General features: G+C 38.0%; 1 protein-coding gene across 1 annotated transcript in view; it reads right to left on the reverse strand.

The window, feature by feature from the left end:
• SVEP1 (sushi, von Willebrand factor type A, EGF and pentraxin domain containing 1) overlaps positions 1 to 12,556 on the reverse strand; it is a 114,757-nt gene that overhangs the window by 47,539 nt on the left and 54,662 nt on the right. The window contains exons 13-24 of the mRNA XM_054287487.1: positions 11,666 to 11,787; positions 9,974 to 10,082; positions 7,906 to 8,094; positions 7,340 to 7,573; positions 6,660 to 6,821; positions 5,780 to 5,941; positions 4,787 to 4,948; positions 4,146 to 4,240; positions 2,935 to 3,031; positions 2,191 to 2,304; positions 1,237 to 1,350; positions 155 to 356 (exon numbers count right to left, since the gene is read on the reverse strand). Coding sequence (XP_054143462.1) covers positions 155 to 356; positions 1,237 to 1,350; positions 2,191 to 2,304; positions 2,935 to 3,031; positions 4,146 to 4,240; positions 4,787 to 4,948; positions 5,780 to 5,941; positions 6,660 to 6,821; positions 7,340 to 7,573; positions 7,906 to 8,094; positions 9,974 to 10,082; positions 11,666 to 11,787 — 1,762 coding nt within the window. The remainder of the gene's footprint in view (positions 1 to 154; positions 357 to 1,236; positions 1,351 to 2,190; positions 2,305 to 2,934; positions 3,032 to 4,145; positions 4,241 to 4,786; positions 4,949 to 5,779; positions 5,942 to 6,659; positions 6,822 to 7,339; positions 7,574 to 7,905; positions 8,095 to 9,973; positions 10,083 to 11,665; positions 11,788 to 12,556) is intronic.

The following is a 12,556-nucleotide window of genomic DNA, read 5'->3' on the forward strand; positions in this document are numbered from 1 at the left end:
ATATTTTCTTGTCTTTTAAGATCTCCTTCTTCATAAAGGGACCACTTATTTTGGATCAGGCTGCCAAAATATGCTTGTTGAAATCTGAGAGGGCTGAGGCACCTCAACATGTCTGACTTTCCACATTATATTACATCAATCATCTGTTTTTCACCTGAAGCTGTTGATACCATCTCTGCATGTAGCTCCATTCCTACAGGGTCTGCTGAGACACTCATCAATGTTTCTTTCACACAAGACACCAGTAAAACCTGGGAGACATTTGCAGGAGAAACTTCCAACTCGATCTTCACAAACAGCCCTATTCAGGCATGGGTTGGAGAGGCATTCGTTCATCTCCCTTTCACAGTGATCACCTGAGGGGGAAAAGAAACCAACAAAGTAACAGCTCTGGATTGAATTAACCTAAGAAAAAAGATTATTAACGGATCTCCTTTTTTTAAAGGATGTAGTGATCTTCTGAGAAAAAGCAAACATCAGAGTAACCATGCAGGTTTGGAATTTACTCCATTAACAGAGGTTAAGTAAACACAGAAGAATTATGGGAACCATCTTAACAGTTACAGAAATAAAATGTAGCAAACTGTCAAATTTAAATGTGACTAATTTGGGGTGAACCAGGAAATCACCTGAGAAACTATTCTGAGCAACTAATGAAAACCTACTATAAAAGACATTTGGCTGAAACCCTAACTCTAAGGAGAGATGTGAAAGCCAGAAACGTGATTCTGTGATTTATGATGTGAAAGAGGCCCTATATCACAAGCACTGAAACTGCATGTGATTTTATAGTGAAGATTTTTGGCAACATGATAATCAACAGACATGTGTATTTGTTATAGAAATCTGTAAAAGCAGACTATGGGATTGGGGAGTAGTTTTAATATAGACCATTTTATCTACTGTTAAAATATTTTTATTTTTAAATAAAATTAAAAACAACATTTTGAACCCATTAAAATGCTGCTATTAGCTCCTTAACATCACACAGCAAGTTTGTGGCAAAATTAGTAATTGAAGATCTAGCACTTAGAAAATCCTTCTGAAGTCACATTTACATTACGGAGAGTCTCAGAGACTAGATGGACCTAAGGAACATCCATAACTAACATTCACATCAACATGTAAGATATATATTGCTATATAGTAGTGGGATGGAAATACTTTGGGTAGGGTAGGAAGACACAGTTTTTGGTCAGAAAGAGTAAAAGCTGACTTAAAGAGAACAATGTGTACCTGTGAACCCCTCTGCACACGTGCAACGGTAGCCATTCTTGCCATCAACACAGTGGGCTCCGTTCAAACATGGACTGGAGCTACATTCATTTATGTCTTCCTCGCACAGGAGACCTTTGAACACGCAGGATTACAAGGCATGATCAAGACAGTCACAGACTGCATGCTGCAGTGACTGGATGTAGACAGCAGAACAAAACTGCACCACGAGCATGACAAAGGTTACTGAGAGCAGGTGACAAAATCACATGATTGATGGCACTACTGAAACACTCCAATGATAATCTGTGTTATTTAGATGCTGGAATCAATATGCAAAGTCCACTGTGTATCTTTATAATGTTTAAAAACCTATCCAGCTACTGCTGATGTTGACAAATGTATAGTTATAAATATGAACGGTGGGGGGGACCATTTCTAATGGAAAACACAGCACCTTGTTTTTAATCACACAAAATCAACCCCTCAGTAGTTTATTTCCATATTTAGAAATCAGGTGCTGTTTTGGCTAGCTATTCGAGTGTGTTAGTTTCCCTGCAAATTTCAATACCTTCAATGTGCATGAGAAAAAATATAATCAAAAGTCCACTCACTTATTCCTAAGGCTGCAGTAAAGCAACCACATAAATGTTGTGTCTAGTTTCACAAGCACTTCCCCTGTTAGTATTCACTAATTCCCTAACGCTTATTCTTCTTTTCAGACCAGAAATGTCACAAAGGAGAAGGGTACATGCACACACACAGGCACACTCACTCCCACACCCTGCCCTTGGATGCTTGCCCTTTTATTTCAAAACCTATTCACATATAGTAGAACCTTACTTTAAGCTGTAGATCATATTGTTTTCCTGTTATAATTGGATGTGGAATGACACAGCATTTGTGCTTTGTGTTACTTACTTGGCACAGAAACCAAGCCTGTCTGAAGAAAAGCTATGAAGTGAAACAAATTACCTGAATAGCCTGGTTGACAGTGGCAAACAAAGGTCCCAATGCCGTCTTTGCATATTCCATTGTTTTGACAAGGAGATGATTTACACTCATCAACTTGTGTTTCACATTTCAAGCCTAGAATGCAAAATAAAGGACTTAAAATTGGAAGCCAAAATTTAAAATTCTTCAGAAAAATGGATGCCATGACTATCTAATGTAGGAAAACATGACTAATTGCCTACATTAGCAGACATTCAGGTTTATAATCTTTTCATTAGGTTATGCTTTAACACAGACCTAAGACAAATGTTGTTAGAAAGGTGTGATGCACATTAGGCAACAGACTTCGGCTTCAGAGAGGGGCAATCAAAAGTAACTTCTTGATAACAGCTGGATTATAAGACATCTCTTTGATTTAAAGCAACTGGGTAGCTAAAACTGAAGACAAGTACAGACTCTGTACAGGTGGAACTTGCTGTCAAGACTGCAAATTTCTAGCTTTTGTTAATCATAAATATTGCCAAGTCATAGGATTTTCACATCCACCAATTCCATTAAAAGAAATCCCATTCAAAACCTTTTCTGCAAAACACAACATAATTCAGCAAGGACATGAAGAAGTATCTATTTTTTATATATTCTAAACATGTGATGCATATATTCCAATTAGTTAGGCTTATACTCAAATGCTTTGCTCCTTAAAACATCCTCATTTTAAGGGCATCATGAAGTAGTAGCCACTTCACCTGCTTCCCAGTTTTTTACCTGTATATCCAAGTGGGCATATGCAAATATATCCACTTCCTAATTGCTTGCATGTCCCATTATTGTGGCATGGTTCCAGGAAACACTCATGAAAGACCTGCCAAAGGCACAAATGATACACTTACAGCAAAGCTGGTGCACAATACTCTAGTTTTAAACCGTATACCCCACTAGTCACTGTGGAAAGATGGGATGAAAAAGTCACCAGCTTTAGCTTCTAGCTCCTCCTTTGTATTCTCAGCATGCTAACCATTTGTGGGCTTTTTCCTACTGAAAAATACAGCAAATCTGAATATTATTTTAAAATTACATTTTACTTAAGAAAATCTCCTTAAAACTGTCTGAGCTATGATTCACAGTTTATATTAAACTACATTTATATACAAGTTCTCCACTTTGCATCCCTCTACACCAGCTACCGCTTCCTGCTACTGGCCATTAGGTGGCCTGGAAGGGAATTTCACCATGTGGCATTATTTCTCCTGTTCTTGCAAACCCGAATTCATCAAAGCCCTTAAGTTAATGGTCAGCTAAAACCACAGGAGATTAATTTGTCTCCTGTCCCTGTGTTATATAATAGTTCAGGCCAAATTTGTCACGAGTCAACTTTGCTCCTTTTTACACAATTCCAAATTCCAATTCAATCAAAGCAGTCTTGTCAAAGTTACAGACTAGAGGTGAGAGGCTGGGGGCAAGGAGGCATCTCCAGCAAGCATTGTCACTACACTAATTTCACTCATATTTCAGAGAGGGTACTCACAACAGAGGGAGCTCTGCTTGCCTCCTCTCAAGTGTAACTGTGTTACAACATGTAAACTCAAGATTTTACGTCTGAGGCTTAGATGTCTGGTAGAATTTTCTGGAACTCAGCATATGGAAGTCCTCAGATGACTGAACACAATCAATATATTTTTTCTAGATTGTCTGAACCTCTTCCATGTAGTTTACTTTTCTTTTACAGATGCAATAGTTATTTAATACATCAGGTGAAGGCTGTCAACAGCTGATGCCACTTCCTCTGTTCAATGAAACTGCTTCTATGATTACAAAGAGAGTTTGAGTGTTCCCCTCTTAACCATTCCTTTCATCTTTTCAGTCAGCAAAAGAATTACCGTTAAAAAGGTCTTACTTGTTTACTGCTGCATGAAGTGCTTTTTCTTTCATTTGAGATAGCACTGGAAAATAACACTTTAAAATAACACAGTCCTTACCTGACTGCTGACTTTATACTGCTTGCTGATATTTTCTGGGAAGGCTGGTACCATCATCATACTTTCCTCAGCTGCTGAAAAAGTAGAGCCAAAACCTAAAGAGTAAAGATATGAAAGCACTGTTAATAACACTGTGTAACAAGGTCTCTATTCCATGGGGGCATTAAAACTGCATGTAAGTAATGTGCCTAAAGAAATGCTGAAAAAAGTGAATTTGATAAAAAGAAACTTTACAGTACCCATTACAAAAATATGTAAGGACAAACATTTCTAAAACACATACATGTATGTACACATAAAAATATTTTGTGTCTTTTTATATACAGTTACAGGCATGCACATATGTATTAGTGTATATTTATATATATATATATTTCTCTCGATAGTATATTTGTATCGTACACATAGGAAATGTACAGACACACTGCTTATGTATACTCTGTTTATTGAGCCTTGGCATGCATCAGAGTTAGTCTTAAAGCCAGAAGCAGCACCAGTAGGCAGAACCAGCTGAGAATTTCACTGCTAGAAAACAGAGCGTCCAGAGAGTAAGTGGGATGTTTTCTGTTAGCACTATTTCTGGCGATATGTTTTAGATGTTCCCCTTAATCACTTCATGCAGCAGAGATTATTTGGCTTACTTGAACAGTCGGTGATGGATCTGGCACCAACAATGGTTGTTGTTCCATAAAAGGGACAGGACAAGCAGTAGGACTTCCCTGGGTCTGGTTGATAGTAGTCTCTGGGACAAGGGTAGCAAGGTGTCAAACCTGTGCGAGAGAACTCGCCTGCAAGACATGGTACTGCAAGAGGAAGGAAACCTTTTTGAGTGACCTGATCTCTTGCACATGCACCTTACTTCCCTCCACCTCTTCATTATCACTTTTTCTTCTCCTGTCATAATGTCTTAGATTTAAAAGGAACAAGATGAAATCTGCCAGGAATTCACAACTCTGGGAAACGTTAATTTAAAATCTTCTGTGAGATGCCATCTTGTTCTCAAAGGATTATGGCAATATCTGGGAAGTATTTAATTCTACTACTTTTGCTGCTCTGGAGGCAGCTTTTAAATAGAACTTCCTTTTTGTCTTTCACACCTGTTTTTTGGTTATTGTTTGGTTGGGGTTTTTTAAAAATTTGTTTGTTTGATTCAGTTGTTGGGTTTTTCCCCTTCAAGAAGAAGTAAGGACAAAGACAAGACTTTTTTGCACCTTGAATCCTTACAGACTATTTTCCTGGGAATTCTTCTGGCAAAGCTTGCCAAAGACAATTGAGGAGAACTTCTTTGAAAAAATTACAGAGCAAACTGTGTTAAAATTCAGAACTTCTGTATAGAAAACAATGGAGAAATAATAGTGACAATTTCCTTTCTCTTCTGTAAGGAAAAATTTTCATTTAGGTACCCATCACATATCTCATTTTATTCCTCATTATATGAGAATCAGAAGGAGGGGAATTGGTAACAGGAAATGACCTATCATTTTGATGGAAATATTCCTTGGTCTACACCTAACCAGAATAGGAATTCAGTCTCAGGCTGATGAATTGGATAACATTAGCTGATATTTAAACAATAATTTACACATTTTTAATATTTAGTCTAAAAAAAATTAATTACCCTTTTTGTTACAAACCTCCACAAGCTGAGACATCCACTGCACCTCTTTTTACTGTTGACGTATTTTCGGGACAAGAGATGCAATTCCTGGATCCAAATGAAGGCTGATATGTTCCAAGTGGACAAGTTTCACATGTCTCAAGGCCATTAGGTGAATAAGTTCCCTGCTTGCACTGAGCTATAAGGCAAAACAGTTCAGAATGTTTGAGCAATGTCCAACAGGAAACAGGGCTTCTGATCTCTGAAAATAATGTTGAAATCACAATACACATCACAAGGAATTTTATTTCTGGACCACACTCTACTCTGAAGGACTTAATGGGTACAAAGAGCAAAAAAAAAAAGACTGTTGTGGTAGCGTACTGATAGTGCAATTATGAATTATTAACAAGTGACTTCCCTGCAATCAGCCTCACAGATTACTTACTGCAACTCGGTTACTCATTTTAATCAACAAAACTAATGGCAATAAAGACAATAAAAATTAAATCAAACTAGCTATTTCCTTTTCAGAAGAACTCATGAACACATAGCGGTTCTGTGCTATTCAATGCCTCAGCACTGTAGGGTAGGATGGAAAGTGGCTGGCAAGGATGACAATGGAATTATTTTAAGTGTATTAGTGTCTGAAAAATGCAATCACAGAAATGAAATACAGAAATGAAAGACAGAAATTAAACGAAGCATCAAAGGCCAACTCTTCTCAGAACCTCTGCCTGGGCATCCTGCATGGTAGAGCAGTGATGAAAACTTATATATTTCCATATGCATTAAGGTGCAATTAGGACTGCTCCTCATTTCACATGCTAGCTTCATTCCAGTACTTCCACCGTGGGTCCAAAAGGATGTCACCAAGAATTCACAAGTGGCTGTCCCAATAAGACAGAAGTCCCTACCTTTGCACTCGGAGATGCTTCTAGAGTGTAGGTACTCAGTATAGCTACCAGATGGACAACTTTTGCATTCCAGCTGCCCTTCCTCATCTTGATAGGATCCAGTCCAGCAGCTTTCACAGGTAAGATGTTCCAGGGAGTAATACGTACCCAAAGGGCAGTTGACTGTAATGTAACGTTGGAAACCTAAGTTTCCCTCAGAGTGAAAAATCATACATACCTCTCTTGCCCCCAGAGTTCCCATTTAGTCAAACAAAGTTTTATGAAATATGGCTCTGTTCCCCAGCAGGTAGGGAGATATCTCTCTGGAACACTGCAAAGATTTAATTATCCACAAGAAATGGAATCCAATATCCACCTTAGCTACACATCACTCACAGGACTAACAGGGTTAAAAGACTGCATACCAAGCACTGTTTTCTCTGCATGGCCAAGCAAGGATATGCCTGATTTCCCCCTGGGAGTGGAATCCTGGGTACAAAGGATCCCTTTTCCACAGGCCTTGGTTAGGAATATAAACATCCTTTGGAAGTCAAACTGTGCAAAGCATTTTTGCAGTTTATTGTTATGGGAGACCACAAACACTGGACTGTGTCAAATCATAACCCTCTGCAAACATCCTCTAAAAGCTTGTTTTGCAAAAGGATTTTAAATACACATAAGAAACAAGTTATCTGGCTTACCACACATTCTCCCTCTCAGCACAGAACCAGGTCTGCAGAAAAGAAAGGCTTTCTCGGTCTCCAGTGAGTTGGTGTCAGCTACAATGAGTTCAGATGCAAACTGAAAAGAATACATAGGTTCCTTATTGAGAGTTCTATTCAGCCTGTTTGTGATTGTTTCCAGAGTTTTAAGGAGCCGTCTCTGGTTTTCCAGTTCCACTGTATCATTCCTTTCATCAGGCAGTGGCACGCTAGCTGGAATATAAACAGCAAACACAAAAAACACACAAATTTTGCAGTCAGCACTTCTGGCATACTCTGGAACTTATCAAGAGTGCAGCACTAAAGCTTGTCAGTGGAAAGTGAAAAGGAGGCCATGTGCACAAAGCTCTCCATGACAATGAGGCTGTGACCTTTCCCTCAAGAAGAAAGTCTGTGATGAAATGGGGCTATCAAATGAATCCAGAGAACTGCCATCTGCATCTTCACCAGGCTTCTGTGAGCTAAAGAATTTTTACTGAATCTCTTAGAGACACAATTTTTAAAAAGAAGGAAGCAGAGGAGTTTGGTGCTTTGACTTGTCTCACCTGTGATGTTAAATATTAACTTGATTTTTTGGTCAGTCATTGGAACATTCAGCTTATGCCTTTTGACCCGAGCAGGTGCTGCTTTTACAGAGGCAGAGAGATGCTTGGGTAAATCCTCTCCTTGTACAGCATCAACAAAATCACCATAGGAATAATCCAGGTGGTTTGCTGTTCCCCAGCCAGCAGGTCCTGTGGGACATTAAGAAAAAAACAAAAAGAAATCAACATCATGTGGAAAATAAGTACCCTCACTTATTTCTAAAATACAACTCCAATATAATCTGTCTGAAGCTCTGGATGACATGTGTTGGCTTTGAATCTGTACAAGTGGCCACTGCACCTGAGTTTTTACTAACAAAAAATCTTACTCCTGACTGATACTTTAGAGGTCTCAAGTCTGGTGAAATCAGTCAAAACTTTAAAGAACTAGTTATAATAGTCACATATTGCAATTCTTTCTCTTCATGCCTTGCATGAACCCTCACATACACCCTCATCTGCCAGCAACTTCTTCAACAATTCCATATTGCCTTTGATTCCACCTCTTGCCAACTAACACTATGCCATGTCTCCACTGCATCTTCTACTAACAACTCCTGAACAGTTCTAACATTGTCTGGCCTCTCAGAAAAGGCATCACCCTGTCTGTGTATTACCCCCAGACAGGCATTTCTTGTTATACACAGTGAGTCAAATTCACCCTTCTCTAATGTCCTTCATCACTCTAACATGATTTCAATCAAAATATTTTGTGTACATAATCTACTTTTTCATGATTACTAAATCTAGAGGGATGTGGTCTATTTCATTGATCTAGATTATTTTTTTAAAGATATGAAGACAGAAAAAAAAATCTGCCGATTATCTGTTAGCATCACAAATATTGTTTTGTTTACAGCGGTAACTAGGACAAGTTAACTCCACAGTTTAATACTGTGTGTTTCACAACTGATTTTCTAAACTGCTGTCTCTTATGCCTTGAAGAGAGTTCTCTCCAGCTTCCACAGTGTAAAATTATGAGAAACTCCTGGCAAAACAGCAACAAGGTTATTTTGGTAAGAGATTGACATGAACCAGAAGAGAATAGGACACTAAATTCCAAGTCTGTAAGTGTTTTTTCCACATGCCTTTACAGATTAGTTCCAGCTGTCATCAGCATTCATTCTTACCCTGATGACAACTGCAGACTGAATGTCCAGACCTGCCCCATGTCTGAGCACAAACAAATGCTCTCAGAGGGAAGCATTATAAAAGGTGAGCACAAGCAGGAAGTTCTACCAAGTAACTCCACTATAAACCTGTGGAAGAGACACAGTCCTATGACAGATTCTGATGTGGATCTGCCAAAATGCCTCCTGCTAAGATAGGTAATGTAAGTTCTCCACTTTCAGCTTTTCTGCTCCCAGCACCCTTACAGGACTCAGAAAGGCCAAGAATAACAGCAGAACAACACGGTCACTAAGCCACACAAAAATGGACTGAAAATGACAACATACTTACTTTGGCATGAACCAAAGTGGGAACAACCAATAGGATGGTTAGGGCTTTCACTCAGATATTGCCACAGTCATGGTGCAAAATCTGCCTGTGCATGCAGGAAGTATTTTCACAGCAAATAAGCCAACTTAAGCGCATACAGCTTTACACAGTGAGGATTCTGTGGAGATCTGAACTGGCATCACAGATGCTCCTCATTTTCTTAACAACTTCCAAATCTATTTATTGTAGCTTTTCAGTATTTTGGTTTTAAACTATGTTTTTAAGAAGTTCCTTTTTTCTAGGCTAACCAAGCAGGTTTCTAGGACTCTGTGTGGGTGTGTGCTTTTTTCCCCTCCCCACCATAAGGCATCCCAGGAAATTCTACTCCACATTATATAGGAAGCAGCATTGATACAAGACATCAAAAAGTTCCACAATATTTTTATAAAACCTTTTATGCAATTGCTGATAATCTTATGAGTACCACAGTTACTTAAAAAAAAAAAAGAAAATCTCACTAAAGACATTGTGGCAAGAACCATGCTGCTTTAAACCTGGATGGCTAAGAACCTATGGAATAAATAATTACCAATGGCAAATCCATTTTCGTAATCATAATTATATTCCAAGCAGTGTTTCTGTGTCTGATCTTCCAATCTGCAGTCAATATCATCAACATCATTGCAGAATGATGGGACCTTTCAACATAAAGAATAACTTTAAGAACATAAAACCACATAGCTCTCTCCCCTGACTTACAAAAACTTCTAATTACAATGTAAAGTACTGGTTCTGTCAGTGACACTAGATTTCCCCTTTCATGTCTCTTATAACCCTGGAAGACCATGTTTTATTGATACAGCTTGGAAGTAAGAAAGCAATTTACATGAGTACAATCTCTTCATTATAGATTTTTTTTTTTTAAGAGAAGATGTCAATTCATTACTCTTGCAAATAATCACTCTTGCATGCCAAATCTAAGAACATAGGAATGAATTCAGGCATTTTTCTCCCTGCCAAAGAGGAGTGAAGAACTCATTTATAAAGCATCTGTGTTTTCTCCAGCTATGTTACTTGTAATTCTGTCAGGTTTAAAACAATGCTGTCACTTTTTTTCTAGCTTTCAAACCTTACTTCTTCAAATTCTTGGGAATAGTAATAAGCATATTCAAAACAGCCTTTCTAAATGTTTTCAAGACTGTTGCATTTAGATGTAAATGCTTGGATAGGTCACTACCCACTTTTTTCTTATCTTTTACATGCGAATAGGATCGGTCCAAGCACTGGAACCTGGTGGCACCAGGGAAAGAAACAGAAATAAAACCAATCAAGATTTCTCTACTGGAAAGAGCAAACCCGAATAAGGGCAAGTGAGTAACAGACATTTATGTCCAAGTGTTGGACGTTGCCTGACATGTCACCAAACTTTTCAGCCACTTGGCAAGTGTTACTGACATATGTTCCAAAGCTGCAGGAGTTGCCTATTATCTGTATGTGCTAACAATGATTTTTTTAGTTAGTAGACAACCTTTTATTAGAATATGGGGCTTTGTTCTGCAAAAACACCTGTAGATGCCCAGTTTTCTCTACTGGAAAAATGATGTTGCACTAGGCCTGGACATTCACTCCTGGGATCAGAACTCAACATTCTGTTGGTTCTGCTTCTCAGGTGAGGAGAGATTTGTGGATTAACAGGGGAGATTGGGATATTGAAGTGGAGAGCAAGAGTCATGGCAGAGAAGAAAGACAGGGCCTCTTAAAATTCAGTATTGCGCAGTTCTTAATGATAAGAGTGAGAATTCAGAAACTCATGAAACCTGACCAGATCACTGCTACTGGATTTCAGTGCCTGGAGGTACACACCAAACGTGGAATGTATCCATTTGTACACGTGTGTGTTAATTCATACTATTTGGTTATATATCATACATATCCTATACAAAATGCATTTATTTTATGATCCCATCCGACTTTCAAAAACTGAGGGGACAATTGATTGGGGTTTTCAAAACTACACAGGTTCTCTTTGGAAGCCTACTGAAAATCTTGGATACTTGCATAAATTCTGTCCTGTAAAAGTCCACATTGGAGACCAAACTGAATTACATTAAAATGCCAGTGAACCATCTCAATTTTTAAAAATAGTTTGTTACCCTCTGAAAAATCTCAGATTTAACTTCAAAGCTTCTGCTGTCAATTTCCTTCTAGAAATTAGATATTTGGAAAAAGTAACAATATTTTTCAAAAAGTATGCAAAGGGAAGGAGTATTTACTAACCTACCATTTTACCAAGCGCACTCTGAAATGCTTCAGTAAAGCTGTTTAGAAGATTGTTGTCATCACATCGTGTTGCTTTGTAGAGCATTTCAAAGGATTTGAATCCATGATTTGCAAAACGATTTACTGAAAAATGTTGGAGAAATAAATTTTTATTGATCAGTGCAAGAGTTTCAGAACTAAAATCAAGACAATTTAGGCTAAAACTGAAATACAAGAAGGTAAGTGCAGTCTTTGAATCAGCAATCCAAATGGATCACTTACATCTCAGTCAATAATTTGACCCTTTGGTAGGCACAAAATTTACTAGAAAAGTTTAAAGAAATTAAAACCCAGGTAACTTTTCTACTTCATTTTTTTCTCAATGGAAGAAAACAATGAACTGTTAACTAAACTCCATGCTGACTTCTGAGAGGAATGCCATAAATATGAAAGTCTTATTACTAATGCTGCTAGACTAAATATAAAAATTCTTATCCAGAAATTAAGCCAAGTTCTGAAGTGTCCAAGTTACGGATTTTGAATTGGCAGCTCTGAAACATAACTCTAGTTTGTTCACAGCTGAAACACTGATCTTTTATTGCTGAAACCAATAAATTGACTCTGATGGAAGTGGATGCAACATGGTACCAAGACTGGCTTCAAATGTAGTTCTAATACATATATTATAAAAATGTCACTAAATGTGCAAAATTCCACCACTGAAATTTCACATGTGTCCCTCTCAAAGAGAACACATAAGCTCTTCTGATCTGGTGGTAATTAGATATGTAAGCACAGCACACACTCTGAATTTCAATCAGTAAATTGCAAAGACTGTTGTATTCCTATTAAAAAGACACTGATGTGTTTGTTAGCAAACTGTTTCAATTAACCTGTTTTGCCATCGTTGCTA

This window comes from Melozone crissalis, unplaced genomic scaffold (assembly GCF_028551555.1).
Source record: "Melozone crissalis strain CALT ecotype California unplaced genomic scaffold, PUWL_Pcris_2 ptg000005l_1, whole genome shotgun sequence".
In the NCBI taxonomy this organism is placed as follows: Eukaryota; Metazoa; Chordata; class Aves; order Passeriformes; family Passerellidae; genus Melozone; species Melozone crissalis.